General features: G+C 51.1%; 9 protein-coding genes across 9 annotated transcripts; 5 read left to right on the forward strand and 4 right to left on the reverse strand.

The window, feature by feature from the left end:
* Window positions 1–1,432: 1,432 nt before the first annotated feature.
* On the reverse strand, window positions 1,433–2,938 carry Z518_04924 (uncharacterized protein; the record flags this gene model as incomplete). Its single annotated transcript, XM_013418630.1, has 1 exon — window positions 1,433–2,938. One exon carries the CDS (start codon window positions 2,936–2,938, stop codon window positions 1,433–1,435), a length of 1,506 nt encoding a protein of 501 aa, XP_013274084.1.
* Window positions 2,939–4,020: 1,082 nt separating this feature from the next.
* Z518_04925 (uncharacterized protein) lies at window positions 4,021–4,794 on the forward strand (the record flags this gene model as incomplete). The annotated part of the gene is made up of 1 exon (XM_013418631.1): window positions 4,021–4,794. One exon carries the CDS (start codon window positions 4,021–4,023, stop codon window positions 4,792–4,794), a length of 774 nt encoding a protein of 257 aa, XP_013274085.1.
* Window positions 4,795–4,807: 13 nt separating this feature from the next.
* Window positions 4,808–5,032, forward strand: Z518_04926 (uncharacterized protein; the record flags this gene model as incomplete). The annotated part of the gene is made up of 1 exon (XM_013418632.1): window positions 4,808–5,032. The coding sequence occupies one exon, from the start codon at window positions 4,808–4,810 to the stop codon at window positions 5,030–5,032; it is 225 nt and encodes a 74-aa protein (XP_013274086.1).
* Window positions 5,033–7,768: 2,736 nt separating this feature from the next.
* Z518_04927 (uncharacterized protein) lies at window positions 7,769–9,351 on the forward strand (the record flags this gene model as incomplete). The annotated part of the gene is made up of 9 exons (XM_013418633.1): window positions 7,769–7,918; window positions 7,968–7,997; window positions 8,044–8,266; window positions 8,315–8,349; window positions 8,411–8,516; window positions 8,572–8,615; window positions 8,681–8,757; window positions 8,826–8,924; window positions 8,976–9,351. The coding sequence occupies 9 exons, from the start codon at window positions 7,769–7,771 to the stop codon at window positions 9,349–9,351; spliced, it is 1,140 nt and encodes a 379-aa protein (XP_013274087.1).
* A 2,064-nt stretch (window positions 9,352–11,415) lies between these two features.
* Z518_04928 (uncharacterized protein) lies at window positions 11,416–12,301 on the reverse strand (the record flags this gene model as incomplete). The annotated part of the gene is made up of 2 exons (XM_013418634.1): window positions 11,416–12,054; window positions 12,101–12,301. 2 exons carry the CDS (start codon window positions 12,299–12,301, stop codon window positions 11,416–11,418), a joined length of 840 nt encoding a protein of 279 aa, XP_013274088.1.
* A 410-nt stretch (window positions 12,302–12,711) lies between these two features.
* On the forward strand, window positions 12,712–15,698 carry Z518_04929 (uncharacterized protein; the record flags this gene model as incomplete). Its single annotated transcript, XM_013418635.1, has 4 exons — window positions 12,712–14,348; window positions 14,394–14,656; window positions 15,327–15,411; window positions 15,485–15,698. The coding sequence occupies 4 exons, from the start codon at window positions 12,712–12,714 to the stop codon at window positions 15,696–15,698; spliced, it is 2,199 nt and encodes a 732-aa protein (XP_013274089.1).
* Window positions 15,699–16,946: 1,248 nt separating this feature from the next.
* On the forward strand, window positions 16,947–18,875 carry Z518_04930 (uncharacterized protein; the record flags this gene model as incomplete). The annotated part of the gene is made up of 4 exons (XM_013418636.1): window positions 16,947–17,120; window positions 17,154–17,293; window positions 17,359–17,588; window positions 17,656–18,875. 4 exons carry the CDS (start codon window positions 16,947–16,949, stop codon window positions 18,873–18,875), a joined length of 1,764 nt encoding a protein of 587 aa, XP_013274090.1.
* Window positions 18,876–19,852: 977 nt separating this feature from the next.
* On the reverse strand, window positions 19,853–20,476 carry Z518_04931 (uncharacterized protein; the record flags this gene model as incomplete). The annotated part of the gene is made up of 1 exon (XM_013418637.1): window positions 19,853–20,476. The coding sequence occupies one exon, from the start codon at window positions 20,474–20,476 to the stop codon at window positions 19,853–19,855; it is 624 nt and encodes a 207-aa protein (XP_013274091.1).
* Window positions 20,477–20,604: 128 nt separating this feature from the next.
* On the reverse strand, window positions 20,605–21,215 carry Z518_04932 (uncharacterized protein; the record flags this gene model as incomplete). The annotated part of the gene is made up of 3 exons (XM_013418638.1): window positions 20,605–20,697; window positions 20,743–20,928; window positions 20,979–21,215. The coding sequence occupies 3 exons, from the start codon at window positions 21,213–21,215 to the stop codon at window positions 20,605–20,607; spliced, it is 516 nt and encodes a 171-aa protein (XP_013274092.1).
* Between the last annotated feature and the right edge of the window lie 153 nt (window positions 21,216–21,368).

Here is a 21,368-nt window from a genome sequence, read left to right on the forward strand (position 1 = left end):
TTCATTAGATTGAAATGCGGTAACGGTAGACAAGTCGGGAGATATGCTGTCAAGAGTATTTTTCTTACGAATCGCGTTAGGTCAGGAGATGACAGGCAGGGTAGCTAAACGCCCTGGAGGGAAACATCGCGGCCATACCTTCAGCTTTGTGGAAGACAGGAGCTGCTCACTCTTCGGAACATTGGCAGCATAAGTACCGACGTGTCGAATATTCGGCGGCAACACCGGCTGTGTGGGCAAAGGAACGGCGAGCGGCATTGGCAAGCGTGTCCATGCTGAGGAAAGGAGTCTCAAATGTTTGGCCCAGTGGTGGGTACAGTGTCCACCACACTGTTAATGCCGAGGAGGCTGACGGTTTCGCTGTCACGACGGGTGAGCACAGGTGTTGAACAATTGATGGCCTATCGTTCACAACTAACCGGGTAAATTTGTAACACTTTGCTTACTAGACTGTAACACCATTGACAGGCAACAATGGTGACGTACACTCGTTAGATAGATATATCGACAAGGCTTGATGCCATCCTTTGACCCAAGGGATCAGAGCATTCTTTAGGTTTTCCCTCGGTGCCAAGAACGCCGACCCTGGCCTTCCCTCGTTGCAGACTTGACTCCCCCACTCATGCCGGCTTCAGTAGGACCAGAAACAGTCCCCTTCAGAAACAACGGAATCGTCCATTCACCGAAAGAATGGATGCCTTCACTGCCCCAAGTATGGCGCCTGAAGGACGCGCAGCAAGGATCTCGATGGATCTTCTCACTCTCCCATAGAAGAGCACCTTCTTTGACCCCTCTTAAACCGCGTCTCGTTACTCGTCTTCTTTTATGTATTCGATGGGCAATGCGGCTGGCCGTTCCCGTTATCAGCAGCACTCACATTTTCGTGGTTAGCCATGCCACAAGGCTGTCTGGCTAGGGGAGCTGGATGTCACCGAGAGTAACAGGAGAATCTCACTTAATGTCCTATGGGTAGGCTTTCTTGAGGAAAGTGACCGAATGGGGTAGATGTAAAGATACCATTACCGCGAGACTATACATAAAATATTACCGTGGCCAATCGACAGAAACCAAGCACGCCCCTCACCATAAATATGCTTCAATGTTTTCTACAAAGCCACCAACTTTTTGGACTGTACATGAGTGCCAGCACTCCGTTCTCTCAAAGAAGCGACCCGCCGCAGAAGGCTTGTATATCCGGCACCGTGGTGAGATCCCCAACTGCGAACTCCGGCGCCACCACGGCTAATCCTACCTCCAGATCCTCGATGAAGTCGCACAAGAAATCGCCGCCTGGGGCGACCTGGATGTCAGGGGCAGGCTCGCCAGCGGGCTGTAAAGACGTCAAAAGGATACCTATCTATCTATATAGGTGCAGGGGCGACATCGACTTCCACGCCTGGAAGTCGGATAGGGGTATCCTGCGTAACGCATGCTATATACATGTTCTTGGCATGGGGTCTTGGCGCCCCATGACAGTATAACTCTGATTGTAGCAGGAACTAGGTTGTTTGGAGCCCTTCTGTGCAGATTTGATCATTGCATCGCGGAGCGCGGTCGAGTTGTACGAACTTGCTGCTGCCTTGATCACCAGCTCGCCATCGCTGTCGAGACTTTCGTCGCTGACAAAATCGGTGTTCGGAATCGTTACGCTGCCTGTCTCGCAGGCGGTGGAACTCATGGCTTGAGTCACCGATGGGCACAGCTTTTCCAGTGCACTGGAAACAGAAGTATGGAGAGCCGTGCCGGTGAGGGTCCCAACGTGGACAGGGGAGCTTCCTGCTTGAACAGTAACCTCTGCACTAGTAGGGGTACACTGAGGAACAGTTGTGCAGCTAGGGGCGTTGAATCCAACTTGAGTGCAGCCCTGGCAGTTCTTAGTGTACGTGGACGTGAACGTTGTCACTGCTTCTTTCGCTGTGGCTGGGATGGTGGTGTATGCACAGCTGTCGCTCGGGCCGCCTGTAGACGCCGCGGAGAGTCGCGAGAGAGTCGCAGTGCTGTCGCAGAGACAGAATGCTTGCGTAATGCCTTGGTCAGGATCTTGCTCATGGAGAACGCATGATGGTTTGGAAGTTGGAGACGGAGATATTGAGCTCGGAGTCGCAACTGCGTCGGCAACTGCGATAGGACAGAGGGTTGGAGGATCGGCGCCGTCCTCGGTGCTGTTTCCGTCTCTCCGGGATTTCCGCATTCCGGCAGGAACAGGTGGGACGGGTATGTTATCTGCTTCACCTAAAGGTAGGAGAGGGTTATCCAGACCTGGCGGCGATTGCCCGTTCTCCCAGTCAACGTCTCTCTGGAAGTTGTTGGAGACGTCGATGCTGACGATCCGCGTGACGGTAGGGTTGCGTTGCAAAATCGGAATTTCATAAGTTTGCAACATACTGGGGTCGGGGTTTGGATTTTTTGGGTCGACGAAGGGCTTTTGGAAGATCCCGAGCATTGTGTCACCCTCCACTGTGCCCTTCTGCTGGCCGATGAAGACGAGAACCTCGCCGCTCGCACTGGCAGCGTACGCTTCCGCAGACCTCGCAATGAGAACATCCACCCTTGCCGGTACGCCCAGCTTGAATGGGTCGTGTTTCGTCTTGTCTTTCAGATTTGTGTGTGTTATCGCCTGTGTCCAATAGGGACCGTCCAGCATATCGCGATAGATGTTGCCCTCTGGGACGATAGGGTCATGAAATTTTGCAATGTTGCCATCTGTCACGCCAAAGGAGTACATAATAGTCGGAGCCCCGTTTGCGCCAATGATTCCACACGTTTTGACGTCAGCGAGAAGGCACTCCACTGTAGGAAAGTCGAGGTTGGGATCTTCGCAAGCCCAGAGTTCCGGACATAGCTTTCCTTCCTTGTATGGCGGAAGAGGAGGAGCCAGCGGTTCATCGGACTGATCTGAGAGACAATTGCCGGCTGTGACCGACAAGAAGTGGACCATTGCGGAATTCAAGAGAGAGGAAACACTGGGGAGCTTCGTCGTTTTGACTTTATCGTTGGTCCAACACAGGCGGAGGTTTGCTGTAATAAGAGGAGAGGTATTCGATCCATAGTCCTCAGCTCTGCATATATAGTACTCTATTACCGGTGCATAGCATGGGTTACCTCTCTGGTTTGTCCCCATTTTGGACATCGTCGACGCTATTGTTAGAGGTGTAGTTCATCGAATGTAATTTGGAAGGGTTTGAGGCGCCTCAGCAGTATTCTCGAGTTCTGTTCGCGACTCTAAAAGCTCTTAGCCGGCGCTTGATGAATTTGCAGTGGAGTCAATCTCAATGTTAGATGCCCTGCATTGCTTCGGACCTAGCATGGCGAGAGCGTGGTCGGGTTGCACGTTTAAACTCGGGCATTCCATCCTGCTATGGAAGCAGCATTGAACTACCGACACATGTTGCCAAAAGCAGACATGGTGTTTATAGCGTGGCCACGGAGCGAGTCGCCCTCGCGGAGCCTGCAGTGGCTTTCGCAATTTATCAGATGTTTTGCCAAGCTCAACATTTGGGACTTTGAGATTGAGAACAAATTATGTGTGCAGTCTTGGCTTACCGGGAAGCCTGGTCCTGTTCATACACAGATGAAATCGGTGCGCTGTCGATGCAGAGAGTTTGCGGCATTCGAGTCGAAACAGAACGACGAACAATGGGAAAATTGTCATTATGAGGGACTTGGCCAACCGTAATCCTTCGCCGTAGCACAGAGCCTCATTATCGCCAAAACTAGCACTTCTCCACACTCAAATCTTACGAGGACTTACTTAGCTCCAGCGGCAAGAGAGTTTCACCTCAAGCGGCTACAGGTTCCCGTAAGGCTTCATAGCCAGCGCATACTGAAACAAGGCTTTACCCGCCGACGCCAAATCAGTGAGTACTTGACGCCTTGTGGCCTCCCGGCCGGCGACTGCGGGCTGTAAGAATCACATTTTCGTGGCTTAAAGCCTCCGAAGACCGTCTACAGTCATTGAGATCATCTGATTTTTCCGATGGCCTTCTATCTACATCTTATTCTTGAGCAGCACTTCCCATAATGGCCACATCTCTTCCAGAACCCCAGCCGCAGCCATGGAAGATTCTGTCTCCTCACCAGGAAGCCATGATCGAAGCATGCAAGACCGGTCAACTAGCTCAGTTGCAACGGTTGTTTGAGGAGCACCATGTCAAGCAAGGTCACGAAATTATCTGGTATAAGGACACCAAAGGAGAGGGCGCTCCTACGACGGCTATGCTCTTTGAAGCAGCCATTTCTCATGGGCAACAATCCACCGTCCGATACCTGCGCTCGATATATCCTGCCTTCGACTTCAGAGAACCCTGGTCCGTCAGAACGCTCGCTAAGACGCGAGACCTCGATATGCTCAAGCTGATCTATTCCTACTCCCCTGACGTTGTCAGTTTTGGGTTCGACGACCACATGACGTCCATGCTGAGCTTGGCTATTGAAGAGGGTCCTCAGAATGCGCCTTTCATTCTCTTCCTTCTAGATCACGGAGCGATGAGTTTGGACAACGGCAGCTACACTTACCATCTTGGATGTGAATTGTTGCCGGCCATGACCAACGACCAACCGATAGAAGTCATCAAAAGGACGGTTCCCCTGACCGCCAGCCTATCGTTTCCCAAAATGACAGCAATCAATCGCAAACGTGCCGACGCACTCGAGGTATTCTTGAACGAGGAGCAGAAGAGGATGCGGGGGACTCAGTCCAGTGAAGATTTGGAGTCGACGCTACAGTCTGTAAAGAGCACAGGAGACAAGGAGTTAATTGCCGTGGTAGAACGCCACATTCACAAGATTGAGTAGCAAGCGGCCAAAGATGCTCAAAAGAATTCGAGGTCTAACAAGAAGTGGTGGCAATTCGGTATGGGAGAGAAGCCGACTGAGAAAACAAGCACCCACAGATTCCAGCAGCCCGACACGGTCAGGAGGTCCAAGCTGGTGGCCGTCGCTCTCAAAGACTGGACATGACCCCAAGTCTCCAGAGATGATTCAGCAGAAGAAGGAGGTCTACGATTCGAGCTCGGACGAAGAGACCGTATGAGCCTTGACGCTGTTGGATACAGCCGAGTCCATTCCCGTTTCGCCCAGAAGAAAGCCAAAGCCGACGAATACGACATGCTGGAGTTGCAGGTCAATTCATGACAAAGAGAAGGTGGCCATTTCAACCAATTGATTGAATTGATTGCCAATACCTGCATTTCCATCAATCAACCGGCTCTCGACCAGTTGTCAAGTCCTTCAATCAACTGAATGGCCTGGCGACTTTAAGTGGGTCTGAAGGGAACTTATTTAGACAAAGTGGCCTGCACTTTAATTAGCTTACTACCACTATCCTTAACGCGAAGCATTAGCACCACTCCACAACATTAACCTTTAGTGAAATTCCTCTACGCCTACTTAATATGAACCCTATAAGGCAGGCGGTCCACATATACGCAAACAAAAAATTATTAAAAGGCCTCCCTCCTATAGTCCATCTTTGACGAACTCATAGATGGGGCGCCGCAGCCAGTGAAAGCTTCAGCCACACAAGTCCAACAGCAGAAGAGTTTGAATCAGTGACCTCCCAACGTATGAACAAGACGACATCAACAATCACTGGCTGGAGCATTACGTTTACCCATCTAGGGCACCTAGAAAGCTAGGCCGGACAACCCTCTTGCCTTACCTATGATCGAACACTAGTAAGGTCCCTCAATTCTATCGGTTCGACTAAAACCTAGTGCGCCCACTCGGTTTCGTCCTTGATAGGTCAACCACGATTTGGTGTCAATTTTGAAGCTGTTTTTGGCGGAATAAAATATAAGCCTGAATTATTTTATTTTTTTAGTTTAGGAATCGCCTGGGTGCGGCTTGGCGTTGTGTGGCGACGCCAAGAGCGACGTGCTGGCCAATCACGTAGGTATATGGCTTGGCATTATCTCGTGGGCACTCCCCTTGTCGCCCCGTCATCGGATCCAATCCGTGGACCATGCGGCCGAGGTGCCACCCTCCTCGATATCGAGATGACCCACGCATCGGATCCAGTCTGTGGACCACCTCAGACAAGCCCTTACTGATCACGCTCGAGATGGTTTGTGATTTTATGGAGGACTTGCCCTATTTCGAAGGGTCCAGGGGACCGTCAGACTAAGTACTTTCGAAGCGTGGACGAAACGTACGACGCTTCCTAAGGTCTTTACAAGCCTTGGCGTCGCCACATATCACATGACGAAAAATAGGCCTAATAAGACAGTATGCATCTGTCGAACTTCTTGGATTGAAAGAGTGCTCTGGCTCTCCTAGAGCCTAGTGAGCGAGTTGTTGCAAAATATCCTGGTTTGCCGTGAACGATAGGTCACCATTCCTTCAATACTACCGTTTAACAGCATCGGACTAGGACTTCACAGCAGAATGCTCGAATCAAGCAGCCGTTGACAGTCGACATGCCCGTCTCGGTAACTTCAGAAAGTCGAGTGCTTGACGGTTCACTGCGCGCCTCGAATAGGGTGAAGGTCAATATCTTACCAGGCCGAATGCTGGTAAGCAGGCGCGCTTAGTAGCGAGCTGTATTTAACATTTGTTTTCCCGTGTCGCTCTAGGTCAGGGGAAGTGTATTGGCCGAAGTCCGGGTCTTAATTGGACAGATTTTGAATTTACGTGGGGCCCCAGGGGGGCGATATGTGAAAGCAACTGTTACAAAGATTGGTACTAATCTGCGACAACTCGGAAGTCGTACTGCAATCTTCCTCACCACAAAATCCAAACATGGTGGTGACCTGTCGCTCGAGACAGACCGGCTTATTTTGCAACACTCGGCCACTAGGTTGTATCACCATTGATAGGCATGAACGATGATGCGCACTCCTTAGATAGATATATAGATGAGCTCTATGCCACCTTCTGACCAAAATCCAGTCAGAACGCTTTTTCAATTCTAAGAAGTTTGACAGGATTCTCCCCACATTTACGGAGTAGCCGTCACGTAATAATTTAGTCTAACTCTAGGCGCGGAGTCCCTCTCTCGCTAGGCTGAAAAGTTTCTCGGAATTTATTGCGCCCTTCTCTGGAGTTCATGCAAGGCGGAAAAACGGTCTCACATGGTTTACTTAGACCCTGTGCAGATCAAATTTCCGGGATACGAAATATAAAACGTGCCAATTTACTCAGACAGCGATAGTGGCGTACCTGTACATTAGCAGTGTTTCAGTGGTTCCTTAGCAACTCTCAAGCTATCCAATGGTTTAACAGCCGCATTCTCAGCTGAGGAAAGCTCCCCTGAAACCGAAGGCGAAAATGCGTCTGCCACCAGCACTTAGCTGCATGTCAATGTTCTCGGATGGTGCATCCGCAATAATCGAATCCTCGTGGCGTTCGCTTCGTCTGTACCCCTCAGGAGGCGCCTCCTTACCATGGGATGCTCTGCGTGGTTTTGCCCCGCCGGAACTTTTCAAAATCATCAGCGAGCCCGAAGTTCACGAAGCTCAACGTTCTCTTACCATATGCAGTTAGAGACATGAGTGCGTGAATGTAGTCCACCTTGTTAGTGAGGTTGGGGCACTCGGAAGGCGTCCTGACCAATTTGGGGCCCCGGATCGGATTCCAGCTTGGAGACAGTTTCGGGATGTGGGGGGGATTCCTCCTCGTCCACGCCCGTCCAGCAGCCCGTCCAGGATTTTCCCTGAGCATGTTCATCTTTATAACAGCTGTCGGACTACATGGCACTTACCTTTGTCCCCATACCTGATAAGTCTCCTTGTCCGCTTCTGAAAGACGACTTATACCAGACGGCCGCCACATGGCCGATCAACCATCGCCTTCAAACTCTGGCCAAAATGACGGGCCCACAATCATCCGAGTCACTCTGGCGGTGTCGATACTGGCCTTGTTAACGGTCATGCTTCGACTGTACGTGCGGATCAAAATCATCCAGAACATAGGATGGGATGTGAGTCTCGTGGATCATGCTGTCCGTTCTGAAACTGACAGGAATCAAGGATTACCTGATGCTTATTGCAATGTTATTAGTAGGTACCTTCTTCGGGACCAAGAGACTGAGGCTGACCAAGCAAGGGAATTGCATTCGAAGCAGTTGTTATTGCCAACGTTCACTATGGGCTCGGAAAGCACATTTCGGATTTAGATGCAGAAACAGTCTCAATCGGAAAAAAGTTGAATTTTGTTACACCTCCGCTGTACCTTTGGGTAGAATGTTTTGTGAAGCTATCGGTCGGCATGGCCTTACTCCGGTTTGCTCGCAGCAGGCCATGGAGAATCTTCATCACTTCTTTGATGGGTGAGCACAGTGATGTGACTTTATGGACTCAGAATTTGACTTCCAAAGTGTTCACAGTCTGCTTTACTTTGGCAAACTTCTTCGTACGTGGTCACAGGGCGAGGAAAAAATGAATCTGTCCAAGGGAAAGTCTAATATTTGCAGGTGATCACACTTCAATGCAAGAAACCGGCGGCCCTATGGGACCCCAATGTAAAGTCCGAATGTATCAGCGTGAAAGCGCTCGGGCCATTGCTCTATACTACCAGTGGTGAGTACCTTATCAGTGGGTTTCATGGACCACTGCATATTGACCGAGTGTGCAGGTGTAAGTATTTTGACTGACATTTTGTTCGCGCTTGGTATACCGGTCAGTCATCGTCCGAATTCGTGTCGGCCCAGTTCCCGGGACTGACCATTCGAGTTCCAATACAGATCCCCATCCTGTGGAAGCTCCAGATGAACGTTCGGACAAGGCTTTCAGTTATAGCCATCCTCAGCCTGGGCACTCTGTAAGTGTCATCTCTGGGCCAGTGTGCGCCTTTCGGCGGGGATTTGACTGACGGACGGCTCACCGCAGCTCCTGTGCGGCCGCAATCGTGAAGATGCGGTACATTGGCGATTACGGACAGCGAAGCGACCTATTGTGGCAGTCAAGAAATATTACTCTGTGGAGCACGTGAGTTTCGGTCTTCCACCCCAGTCGACTCCAGAGCTGACTGTGGATCAGAATTGAAGCTACCGTGGGCATCATCGCTGGTAGCCTGCCCTGCCTTAAACCTCTCTTCGTTAGCATACTCGGCACGTCATTGCACTCCGGGCGCAGTAGGGATCCTCGGCGTTCTAGCAACCTTCAAGACACACGGCCAATGTCCATCAGCTTCTACAAGAATCTTAGAAGCAAGCCACGACAGGAGGACAGCGAGAGCCAAACACGGTTTGGAATGGAAGACGAGGCCCACATGATGTCGGAGGTGGACAACATGAAGAACGCGAAGACAATCCAGAGTTTCGTGGGAAAGAGCAGTGACGATAGCATAGAGAGATTTGCGCAGGGCCGGGTCGAGGGCCAGAATGTCCGGAGATCTGTCTATACTGTCAAATAGATCTATCTCCTTGTGCAGGATTAGATTGGGCATTGTAGCGTCAGAGGTAAAGCTTTTCGTCCTACGGAAATAATATTCTCTATGGGCCCGCGGCAGGTGACATCTACGATTTAAGTCGCGGCGGTACTAGGTTTCGTCCAAAAATACGACTAGATATAAAGCTGCGTACCAAAGTATATCTAAAGTACGTTGTGCTTGAACGGACTAACTACTGGTGAGACGATAAAACAGACGGTCCAGAGCCCGATTTTACGTGCTCTTTCGTGGAAGAAGACCATGTCTTACGGCAGGCCAATGGCAATTGTGGGTGCGGCATTGGACACGATTCCCACAGGACACCGTATGCTGTAGTACGTGGGGAAATCTTCTGAGAGCACGCACCCAAGGATAAAGAAAGACGAAATACGTCCAGAGGATGATGGGGCCCCGACCCCAAAATGTGCTCAGAGGACACGTGATAGTTCCGCTAATGCCGCTGGGTGCTAGAGCTAGAGCTGCTCCATTGTATGCCTGACAAGTTGTCATCCACTTAGAGAAGTAAGATATTGAGTTTGTTTGCATGATTGATCTGCGTTGGCGTTCGTTCGAAGCACTCTTCCTGGGCAAGAATGATGGATACCGGTGCGGCCGAGATGAAGTCGACGCAGAAAGCACCTGTCAAACTGGGGAACGTATTAAATGCTCTGTCTACCTCACAACTGGTCCTGCCAGATTGCTGGTATATATACAGGTTGGCTTGACCCCTTTTCTTCTCCTATTTCTACCCCTAAAACCTGCATAGGGGTGATAACCCCTTTTCAATAAAGAGGCACTTGTTCGGCCATTCAGTGAGACCTTGTTCGACAGTAGCTTTCTTGCTTCGAAATGGCGTGCTCTTCGGCGGCAATGCGGTGATGTTGCTCTTCCTCTTGTAGCCGCTTCTCTTCGTCGAGCTGCTGGCGTAATCGATTAAGTCCGGACGACATCTCCAACCTTCTGTACCATATGTCATGACAATGGTTATGTTGAAGAGCAAATATTGCTGTGGAAGTTGCTGAAGACGATCTGTGAAGGTAATTGGTCCTTTCCAGTGGACTATTTAAGCGTAAGAGACCAAGCGCGAGCAACAAATGTTTGGGTGTTTACCAGGTTGCAGGGAAATTTCCCGCCGAATTTGGCGGTCAGTGCCGCCGCTTTTGGAGGGTTTCTTCCCTCGATGCCAAGATCGCTCCCTGGTCACTTCCTACGTCTTGTCTCGGCACCCACGACCCTCTGCTTGGTGTGCCAAGGCACTAATCGCCCCCGTGGGGGCGACCTTTTGCAGAAGGGCCTGGGTCAAAATCGTGACCGATTTGTGTGTGGCCAACATTACCACAATACAATTAATCAAATGATCTATACGAAATTTCGGTAATTCAGTGAAATGACCAATTACTATCCATTAACATCCATACGAGTCATCTCGACGACAAGGCTCGTCCGTTCACGCTCGGTTACGAACCATCTCGAGTGTGATTAGTAGAGCTTTTCAGGTGGTTCATAGACTGGATCCGATGCGTGGATCATCTCGATATCGAGGATATCGATACCTATTGAGTAGGGTGCCCCCTCAACATGGGCCCGGGGGAGCACGTGATCCCGGAAAATGGTTAATCCCATAGACTGGATTTCATCGAATTTAATCCATGAACCACGTCGAGTTGGGAGGGCCCCCGGCCGGGGAGGGAGCACGTAATCACGATTACGGAAAATAGTTAATCCGTTAGGGGGAACCCGGACGAGCACGTGATTCCGGAAAAGGGTTAATCCGTAAAAAAGGGGATTTCATCGGATCCAGTCCATGTGTGGTTAGTAGGCCCCGGGGAGGCGAGGGGCACATGGTCCACAGACTGGATCCGATGGCGAAGGTCCCGGAAAATGGTTAATCCGGTCCATAAACGAGACGAGACGAGCGCTCAGCAAGCCGCCTTGCTCTCTAGACCGGCCTACGGACAGCCTCAATGACAGAATGCCAAGCAACGCCAAAGTAAAGAATACCGCCACCCGGAAAGGTTTTCTGAAGCACCTCTTGGCCTATAGTACATTTTACTCATAGCGGCAAGGTTTACTTGACACGTGCTCCAGAAAGCTCGGTTTGAAACTGGCCAAAGCAATCGTGCTTAGCGCTTGCCAAACTTCGAAAGGTGTCTGCCGGGGTTTATGTTGCAGCCTTGCTTTCCACAAGCAAGGATCCAAGAGGGCGAAGTGATCGTGCTCAGGAACTGCCTGCTCGGCTTCGAGCAAGGACTTGTACTCTTTCTTGCTCTCTGCTGTGGGACCCTCTTCATTCCGGCCAATATACTTGCCCATAAAGCTCCCTTTCGCCTCAAGAAGTGACCTGTAGCGTGGGTCTTGATAAGGAGCACTCTTCTCCTCCCTAGGCTTCTGGTCGCTCGGTGTAGTTGAGCTGGGTGTGCCAGACTCGCTATCCGATCGCTTTCGGCGAAGTGAGGCGGTGGATTTCTTTCTCGCCAATAAGTGACTCATTTCGCCACATTCGTTGAAGTATCCTCGCGGCCAGTGGTATGTCTGCGTCCAGTATGTAACAGAATCAACGTCCTGAACAGAGGGTCTAGGGCAAGATGTTTGCGGTCGTTTCGGAGAGGGCGGGTTTAGTTGCTGTTCAGCTTCTCGTTTCCGCTTTGAAGGCTTCGATGGTAGATGGGTAGGAGGTGGCTGCGCACGCTATATTGGATCAGTCTTCCGTCACAGAATGGCGTTGGCGGCTTACATGAAGACGTTTATCGTCGCTGACTGGAGATGGTAGAGACTGCTTGCTGGGTTTTTGAGTCTCATTAATCTCGATCAAGCAGTCCAAACGGGCGCTCCGTCGAAGAGGATTTGGCTTTTGTCCCTTCTTGATGCCTTGAGGACGTTTCCCTTTGCTGGAAAAGTGTACATTGGGAGGCTTGTCAGAGACACGATGAAACATTGTTTATGACTGATCCGCGCAGGACGCGATGTTCCTACGGGTGACGTGGTGGCCGTTAAACATTCGTACTCGGTTAACCCTCCTTCCAATACAATCCCGATTTCGGGCCCATCGTGGTTGCAACCACTCCACCAGACTTCCAGCATTTTGAATGTTCGTCCACATCAGCCGTCACCAAAAGGCCTCTGTCGGGCTTCCAGTCTAGTCTCATCGCCTCTAGCGGACGACAAAAGCGAGCACGAGTCACTGCTCGTCCTCTGTACGGAATTCTTTTGAAACTCCGAAGCCACATATTGCAGCCCGTGTCTGGTCCTTCAACTGCTGCGCATTTATGCAAAACCAGTGAAGGAAACATCCCAAGGTGGCTCAGACAACCAGAAGATTTTGCATTGATGCCGGATGCAACCAGCATGGTACAGGATGAGGCCGCGTCTGATTATTCCTTGTCGACTGTGGAATCAAACCCAGATCCGGGAGGTGTTTTCGGTGATGGCGTTTGTCCGTCTCTGGCAACGCACGAATCTGTGTATAACGCCGTTAAGAATCGATGGGTTAGAGCCTCGACCCAGGAAGCTACCTGGAGCGACGATGATCCTTATCATATACGATCGTTTTTGGAACGTGTCGATGGTGTGCCTCCCCTCCGCGTCAGTAATCTCGACGGCTACTATCGGAGAACGCCACACCACCAAGCCGATCAAGTCAAGGCCAATTTCACCATTCCAGGCATTATGCGTTTACAGACTACTGATGCTCCAAATTGCTCTCAACCAATGAAGGATATCGAGTTCAATGTGTCACTGGGCTCCTCGACATGGTCTACGTTTGCCGAAGCCAACGATGAGATTGAGCTGATGACAAGCTCCTTCCGCAAAAGCCCTTGTCGGCTGAAACACTTGAGGCGGTTAGTCTTGGGTTGGTCCTACGCATTATCTTGCAGGTGGGCTGAGATCGTGCAGGCCAGTGGACAGGAGGTTGCTGTTCTTCACCAAGCGAATTGGAGCTCTGAGGAAGCATTTTGGAAGATGATAAAGGATGAAAGCTGGCAAGTCCACTTCACCCATGAGAACCAAGTTTATTATTCTCCATTCATGATCAAGAGCGAAGGTTGGATCACAAGTCATCAGTATGCCATCACCATTTTCACCTTGTTCCTTTGCGACGCTGACAAGTACTATAGTCTGTCTACAAAACCGGCATTGGCGAATTTCAGCAAAGTGTTTGATCTACTGCTACGATTTTGTACTCGGCACCTCCTGTTGCCTGAGTTCTTTGTGGCTATGACGATCGCTGTGTTGTCTCCGCCTACTTTCCGAAGACCTCTTCCAAAATTGATGCCATGGATTCCAAGCCCGGCCCTGGAAATAACCACCTCGGGTGGGACAGTTCCTCCAGCTGCATACGAAGTCTTCGATCGAATTGATCAGATTTTAATGCTGGGATCCATAATTGAAGGGACGGATTCCTTTCTCTCTGAAGCATCGTTCGATCCCTCATTGCCTTGTAATATCTTGGGCGCACAATATATGGCAATATTTTCTGCTCTGGACATCGACAATGAAGGAAGCGGCGATCGTTTTCTCACGGCGATCTGTACGTTGTTTCCACACCTGACCCTGTTTTGGTATGCTGCTGCTGCTTGCGGTCAAGCCCGAGAAATGATGGACGAAATATTCAGTTTAGGTCCTCCCGTCTGTATTCCTTTAGCGGTGTGGACGCACAGTGTACAGACCGCCTGGCAGGTATCGTATGTATCCGGCAACGGAGAAGACTGCATCAGTCGAGCGAAAGAATTTTCCCTACTATTCCTTACGCGTCCAGAAATAATACAGCCGCTGCCTCGAGCACCACCGTTTGGCAAAACCCCAATAAGGAACTTGAGCCTTGTGTTGAGAGAACACCTCAGCCACGGTCACCGATTTTTATCCGCAAAGTTTTACGAACGCCTTCAAAACAATGATCTTCGCGAAATGGGCAAAGAGTGGACAGGTGGCGCCAAGTCAGTGCGCTTGCAAACATTTGTCAGTGAAACGACTAATGACGCTGTGTGAGTCCACCAACGTTTCTGGGAATCCGAGCTAAACAGATTTAGCTCTTACCGTGATAACTGGTTATCCGCATTTGAAATCTCGAGCAATGCGACTCGATACCTATATGCCTGGTATTCTCGCTACGAAGATGGGATGTGGCTGGATGAAGGAAATGGTAAGAGCTTAGAGGAGATCCGCAATCTAAACAAACACCCTTGGATGCAGAATCTTTTCGAAGAAGAGAGTGAAGGGGGAAACAGCCACGAGTCTCCGGAACGAACTCTTGGACAACTAGCTATTGCTAGATGGCGTGACGAGGTCGTTCGTGAGCAAGATATCCCCTCCAAATGACCCGGTCCATTAATGGAAGCTCAGAACGAGACACTTAACATCTTTGCCTGGATTGCGTCGCGTCGTGGTGGCCATAAGTAACGAATTGTTGGAGTATACTGGAACGCCATGCTTATCAGTATGGCGTTAGGAATCGCTCGATACGAAGTCGGACGAATCAAGAACGATCTCCTCACAAGTGGGAGCAAGTCCGAGGGACCAGGCCTGAGAACGAGATATACAAAAGCAAAGTGTGTCAATGTACTGAGCGACACAGGTCGGGAACGAAGTTTGACGAGGGAACACATTCCTCGCTCCAATTGCCTATACGGGCGGCTGTGTCGAGGTCTGTTCGTCAACATATGGCTAGGGTTCAATTTCTCAGTTGGAACCATCATTCAGATCAACAATGCAACAAGGCTATTCTATCCAGAAAATTCTCCGACCAAAAAATAGTGGAACACCGTCCTCACACAGCTTCAAATCGGCAGAAAGGTGCTTGCCATAGCCAGTAAACGGAATTCGAGAAACGGTCCAAGCACAAAGTAAGATTTCATTCCCTTAGCGCATCTAGAGGGTCAGCCAACGTGGGCGCGTATTGCTATTGGGCGACTCTGCACATCCTTTCCTGCCCTCGAGGGCGCAGGGGGCCACTCAGGCGTTAGAAGATGCCGCCACGGTTGCCGCATGCCTGAGACGCACAGGTAAGCGCAATATCCCGGCTGCAATCCGAACTCACCAAGACATCCGGTATGTATTCCCTGTCTGAATGGCAGCCCTCCTCCCTCCGGTACGTTTCCTGACCAATTCTCAACTGTCGCAGGTACGATCGCGTCAAGGCAATCCAAAAGACGGCACTGTCAACCATCAGGATGATGCACAACACTGACTGGGCAAAAGCTGCCGAGATTCTTGCGTCGGTCGCCCTTCCCCGGGAAGACTGGATCCTCAAACATGATGCCGAGTTGCATGCTGAGGACGTCTTCGATGACGTCTTCAGACGTCATACCGCTCCCGCGGCCACGGCCGACTTGTAGGCAGCTCTCGAGGCCAGTGTCAGCTACATGTTTCGAGGGTAGCTTTGTTCTGCCACAGAAGTTCCTAGACAGCGTCTCGGCCAACGCGGGTCGTGGTGATTAGCGATAGTATAGCTAGCCAAGCTTCAGGATTTTTTCCAACCAAGAGTACTCCACCGATGTCTTAAGAGGGGCAACAACGCCTTACATGTGGGTCGGGTGGCTGCCTAGTGCGCTAGCAATGTACATCCGGACCTAATGTAAGGTACCCGTCAGAAATCCCCATAAATAAGTGGAGACCGAATACGTTACCGCTAACGCGAAATGGGAAGACTGTCGTTTCTGTATCATACCTCCGTATCCTTTCGTCACGACAGCACATGAGGCATATGCAAGATCTAAACCACCACAACCCCACCGATCTCAGTCAATTAGAGTCAATTTCCCGGAAACGTTCTCGCAACAGTCCTAGTAATGCGAATGGAGAGAGGAAGGATGGCAGCCCTGCCAAGAAAAACCTCTGGCCAGTCTCGTGTAGATGGTAGATACTTGTGCTTATCGAGCGTCCGCGGAGGTTGTACTCGCAATTGTCCTCACCTCTTGACGGTGTTACTCCCAAGGATCCGCTGCCCCGGAGGCGGGAATCCTGAATCATGACTTCACTACGGGCCCTAAAGCAGCACTTGTATCGATCGATTAGTCGGCGACCAAACGTTACGTACGCTTCGGGTGATTGGGGATACCCGACTTCTGTATGCTCCTAGAGCTGGGTCATGGCGGTTCTGGAGCCGCAAGACAGGGGTCCAGCTATGTCAAGTTACCACCCCTATGCAATAGCGATCTTTGCTCTTAGCCTCTTCGTTCCTCACACCTCTCATCTCTCACCCTGCAGCCGCTAGCCCTCCCCGATGCGTTGGACAACTAGAGTATGGTCCTCAGAAGGTCGTACAATCACGAGGACAGCCCCTGAATGATCATGAAATCTACTCTCGCGGTGGATAAGTTAGTTGCTTATTATCAATCCCATTTGCGGTCTCAGCGTAAGCACTAAGGGACGCAGAAAGGCTCTGATTGTCAGTTGAAGAGGCATATGGCGCTAGAGAGTCTCCCTCCAGGAGAAATTTCAGATACTGCCACATACCCTCATCTTCTGCTCTATCAAGTCTTGAACCGTCAATCTCGTCATTGGACCATCTGCCAAAATGTCTGCCGAAAGTCAAGTCGACCTTTTTGATCATCGGTGCTGGAGCCGCCGGTCTTATGGCAGCGATGTTGGCCGCCTCGTATGGGCTCAAGACGCGAATCATCGACAAGAGACCGACGAAGCTATTGGCAGGTCATGGCGATGGTCTGCATGCACGAGGGATGGAGCTGATGGCCAGTTTTGGGCTGGCGAGCAAAATCATGGACACGAACGTGGAATTTAATGCTTCGCAGATCTGGGTAAGACCCGCTGGCCTCTCTTAAATGACCCAGAACGGGCTCATGCACGTACAACAAGTGGGCGACATGGAGATGCCCAGTCACTACCGGACACAAGCCCTATCGCAAGCTCGAATTTCGGACCTGATGCTGGACTTTATCCACCAGGCCTCGACCATTCAAGTTGAAAGAGGGTGATTCCCGAGAAGCTCGAACGTCGACAGCACGAGTATCCCCTGTCGATAACAACGCGGAAAAGTCAGAGAACGGAAGCTGATAGCGCCAATGACATCCACTTGGACGACGATGAGGCGATCCTGTCCGAGAGCCAAAAGGCTGGCGCATCCTCAGAAACCATCCAGGCGAAGTACATCATCGGTTGCGACGGGGCTCATAGCTGGACGCGAAAAGAGGTCGGAATCAACATGACGGCTGAGGATACAGATGTATTCTGGGGAATCCTGGACGTGATTCCAAACACGGACTTTCGTAAATTTTCTGGCTCCCGAGTTCGACCTTACAAGGATGTTATATCCGCTGACGTCCACGACGAGAGCAATGCCCCGATTCATCAACGTGGTGACGACTGGGAAAGGAGGCTTGTTCTGGATTCCCCGCGAGAACGGCATGGTTCGCGTCTACACTGCCCTCGCAGCCTTGAAACCCGAGGCTGGCCAGCAGTTCCGCTCTCGCGTCACACCCGAGTATATCTTGAAGCAGGTCCAAGAGCAGCTCGCGCCGTACAAGTTTACTTATACGTACTGCGCGTGGTGGGTCGTCTACCAGATCGGTCGCAGCATCGCACGTCAGAACACCGTCGACAATCGCATCTTCCTCGCCGGAGACGCCGTGCACACCCACTCGCCGCATGCCGGTCAGGGCATGATGGCTTCGATGCTCGACGCCCACAACTTGGTGTGGAAGCTGGCCCTGGTGACCAAGGGACTGGCCGACCCGGACAAGATTCTCCCGACCTACGAGGCCGAGCGACTCGGCGCGGGTCAGGCCCTGGTGGATTTTGATCGCAAATACGCCGCCACCATGACGGGGAGCACGTTGCCCGAATCCTTTTCCGAATCTGCGACGACCGAGGTGCAGGCGCCCAAACTCCACCAGGCTGCGTTCCTCGTCTTCCACAATCTGCAGTTGATCAACCCACCGGGCATCCTCACCCGTACCACATTGGACGCGATTGCCCAGGCCAAAAAATCTATCAACGAAGGACAACTCCCTCCAGGCGTCGTGACCGGGATGCGGATGCCCAGCCACCAAGTCCGGGACCACTTCAGAAGCCACCTCGTCTGGTTCGGCGATCGATTCAGGAGCGGCGGCCGATTCCGTGTCATTGTCTTCGCCGGGGATCTGCCCCAGGCCACAGCGATGACGAGATATCGAGACCTGGGCTCGAACCTCTCACGGCTGACGAAGAAGTACGCTCCCACGACCTTGTCGGGCACGAGGAACGACAGTGTCATCGCTCCTTTAACCCTACATACGGCAAATCCACGCACACTCAATTATACCGACCTGCCTGCCGTGTTTACTTCTTGTGACGAGACACTGGGGTACGTCTATGATACGCTGTATTACGACGGGGCTGGCAATGACAAGCATGACCCCCCTGCTGGTTCGGCGTATTCAGCATACAACGTCGATCCTGTGCAAGGGCGACTGGTCATCGTGCGACCTGACGGCTACGTTGGTTATCAGGGCCCAGTCGAGGCGTGGGAACCCGCGGAGGAGTACTTTTCCGGGTTTTTGCTGCCTGCTCATTAGTAGTGAGGAGACTGGCTCATCTCATTCTACATCAATAAACGGTTGGCTCATGTTCACTAAGATCCGATCGAGGTTGATCGAGAAGCAGTACCGTAGAATCCTCGCCATGGCGAGACCCCCAAGCAAGAGTGTGTATCTTGATACCTCTTTTAAAAAATGCTCTCGACGCGGGTCCACCCATACACCATTGCGAGGCCATACGTATCGCTATCGTCGAGCCCGGTTGAGGCACATGATCAAGGATTTGTGGCTTCCCCTTTTTTTGAGATGTTACCGAGTTTCGCCAGGACAACCGCTACCACCACGGTGGAGAATAAGGTAGACTTTCTGACCTTATGTGTCGTCTGTCTCTTCTGTAGAGAAGAGAAAAGAGAGAGGAGAATCTCATATGTAGTCTTGAAAAAGGGACCGCGATCTTACTGTAAGAGGCTCAAGTTAGACATCTTCGATAGAAGCGGCAAGAGAGAACCAGTGGGTATTAACTCCGGTCGTCATTTTGATTCATCAACTTATGCTGAAGTGAGACACGCAGTCACAGTGTCACGCGTGAGCTTGACGATTGTATCCCTATTATGTACTCCGACAAGCCTTGTTCGGAGCAAGGGGTAGAGCTGAATACGACCGCTCATACATCATTCAACAAGTCTGATGAGTTTGAAGGCATCCGGCTAACCAAGTTTCATTGATTATGACTCTGATGCATTGGTCAAGCTTTCGGAAAATTGTTCAGACTAATAATTCGAAGCCTCTGCTTGTGACAGTCCTGTGCCCGCATTTGAAATCGTCTCCAAAACCCAGGGACGCAAACGTTGCTGGGCGCTCCCTCCCGCAGCCAATAACTTTCCTAGCTGTCGCAAAAAGCTCATCACACCGAAGAAGAGGATCAAGGGAAGAGCCAACTGAAGTTGGTCGCTGATGTGTGAGAGTGTCGTTTCAAATACATGCTGCGTTGAACCGCTTCCTTCACGAAAGCTCATTCAATGTCTCGAGGGCCCCTCGGAGTGGCCCTGTGCAAAGTAGGCTGATAATTTTCCGACGGGCTCACCCTCTGAAAATGCCCAATTGTAACGCCGGAGGAAATCTGCAATTTCGTGGTCCATTTTCTCCAGAATCTTCCTGATCTCCTGCTCATTTGGCTCGATGACCTCTTTTTCAAGCTCGACTTCACCCACCTGGTGACCGAAATCCGTGCGGTCGAACACAATCTTGAACTCCTCATCCGCAATCCAACCCTGGCGGAATGTGGTAAGGCTCGCGATGCGACTCAGGCCGAAGCTTTGAGACGCGGGAATGTCCAGCCCCGTCAACGCTCTGATATGTGTGGAGATCGTCTCCAGGTCTGATGACTCTTCAAATTGTGAGTTTGTATAAGTCCCACCCCTTCTGACCTTGCTTTGCCACCTGCCATTCCGCTGCCGGAGCCAGGTTCCAGCACGCGAGAGTCGGTCTTCGTAATCGTAATAAACATCATGAAAATCCTGTTTGCCTAGAGTTCTGAGACTGAGGAAGGGTGGTTTGCCACCGTCCACGCGCAGGGGATGGCACTTCAGAGATGTGAATTTGCGTTCTACCTCTAAACGAATGGCAGTAGGATATTTCATTATTGAGGTGCAAGGAATAGGAGAACATTTTACAGTTGCCTCCGTATCAAAAAAGAGCTTGGGGACCTGAAATCCCTCCAAATGGCAACTGCGCCGAAGATCTTTGTCCGCCGAGACCATCTCCCGTTTCACCCGATTGTCCCGCCCTGCACAATTCCACGACTTTGCAATGCCTCTAGAAGAAGCCGGTACGATTCCGGTGTCGAACCGCTCGTGTCAACCTACACCTATCAGCATCCCAAACTGTGGTGTCAGCATGATCGTACCTCGATCAAGATCTCCTTGTCCCGAAAATACTGGATGACGGCAGGATTGTTGTGGCAAAACTCGGCATAGCGACGTTCAAAGAGATCTTCGTCATGCTCGCGGTAGGGCAGCGATCGATGCATCACACGGTGCTGCGCAATCTCCTTTGAGCAGTTGAAGAAGAACACGGCATATGGCAAACCTATCTGATAAGGCCTCAGCGCCTGGCTCGCCGTCCCGCTGGTGATTCACTTACGACCTCCTGAACCTGTTCGATCTGGTCAATTCGCCTGGGAAATCCATCCAAAAGGATAATCTCGGTGGCTGTGTCTTTATGATCGGCAAGAGAGCTCTTCAAGATCCCGGCGAGGTATCCTGCCGGCACCAACGCTCCTGTTCGCAAACACTCTCGTATCTGGGGTTCTGCGATCCATCCATTCCGTTCGTGCTGTCGCAACAGATCACCCACAGAAACGTGAAAGAAATGGTTCATTTCGGTGAGCTTGCCACACAGGGTGCCCTTCCCGGAGCCAGGGCAACCTTCCAATACTTAGTTGATGTTTCTTGACCGCGAGGGAGGATTACCAATGACGTAGATGACCTTTCTTTCCTCGGAATTGTTCATGGTGGGCAGCTTTCTCTGGAA

The sequence above is a fragment of the Rhinocladiella mackenziei genome (genome assembly GCF_000835555.1).
Source record: "Rhinocladiella mackenziei CBS 650.93 unplaced genomic scaffold supercont1.3, whole genome shotgun sequence".
NCBI lineage: Eukaryota > Fungi > Ascomycota > Eurotiomycetes > Chaetothyriales > Herpotrichiellaceae > Rhinocladiella > Rhinocladiella mackenziei.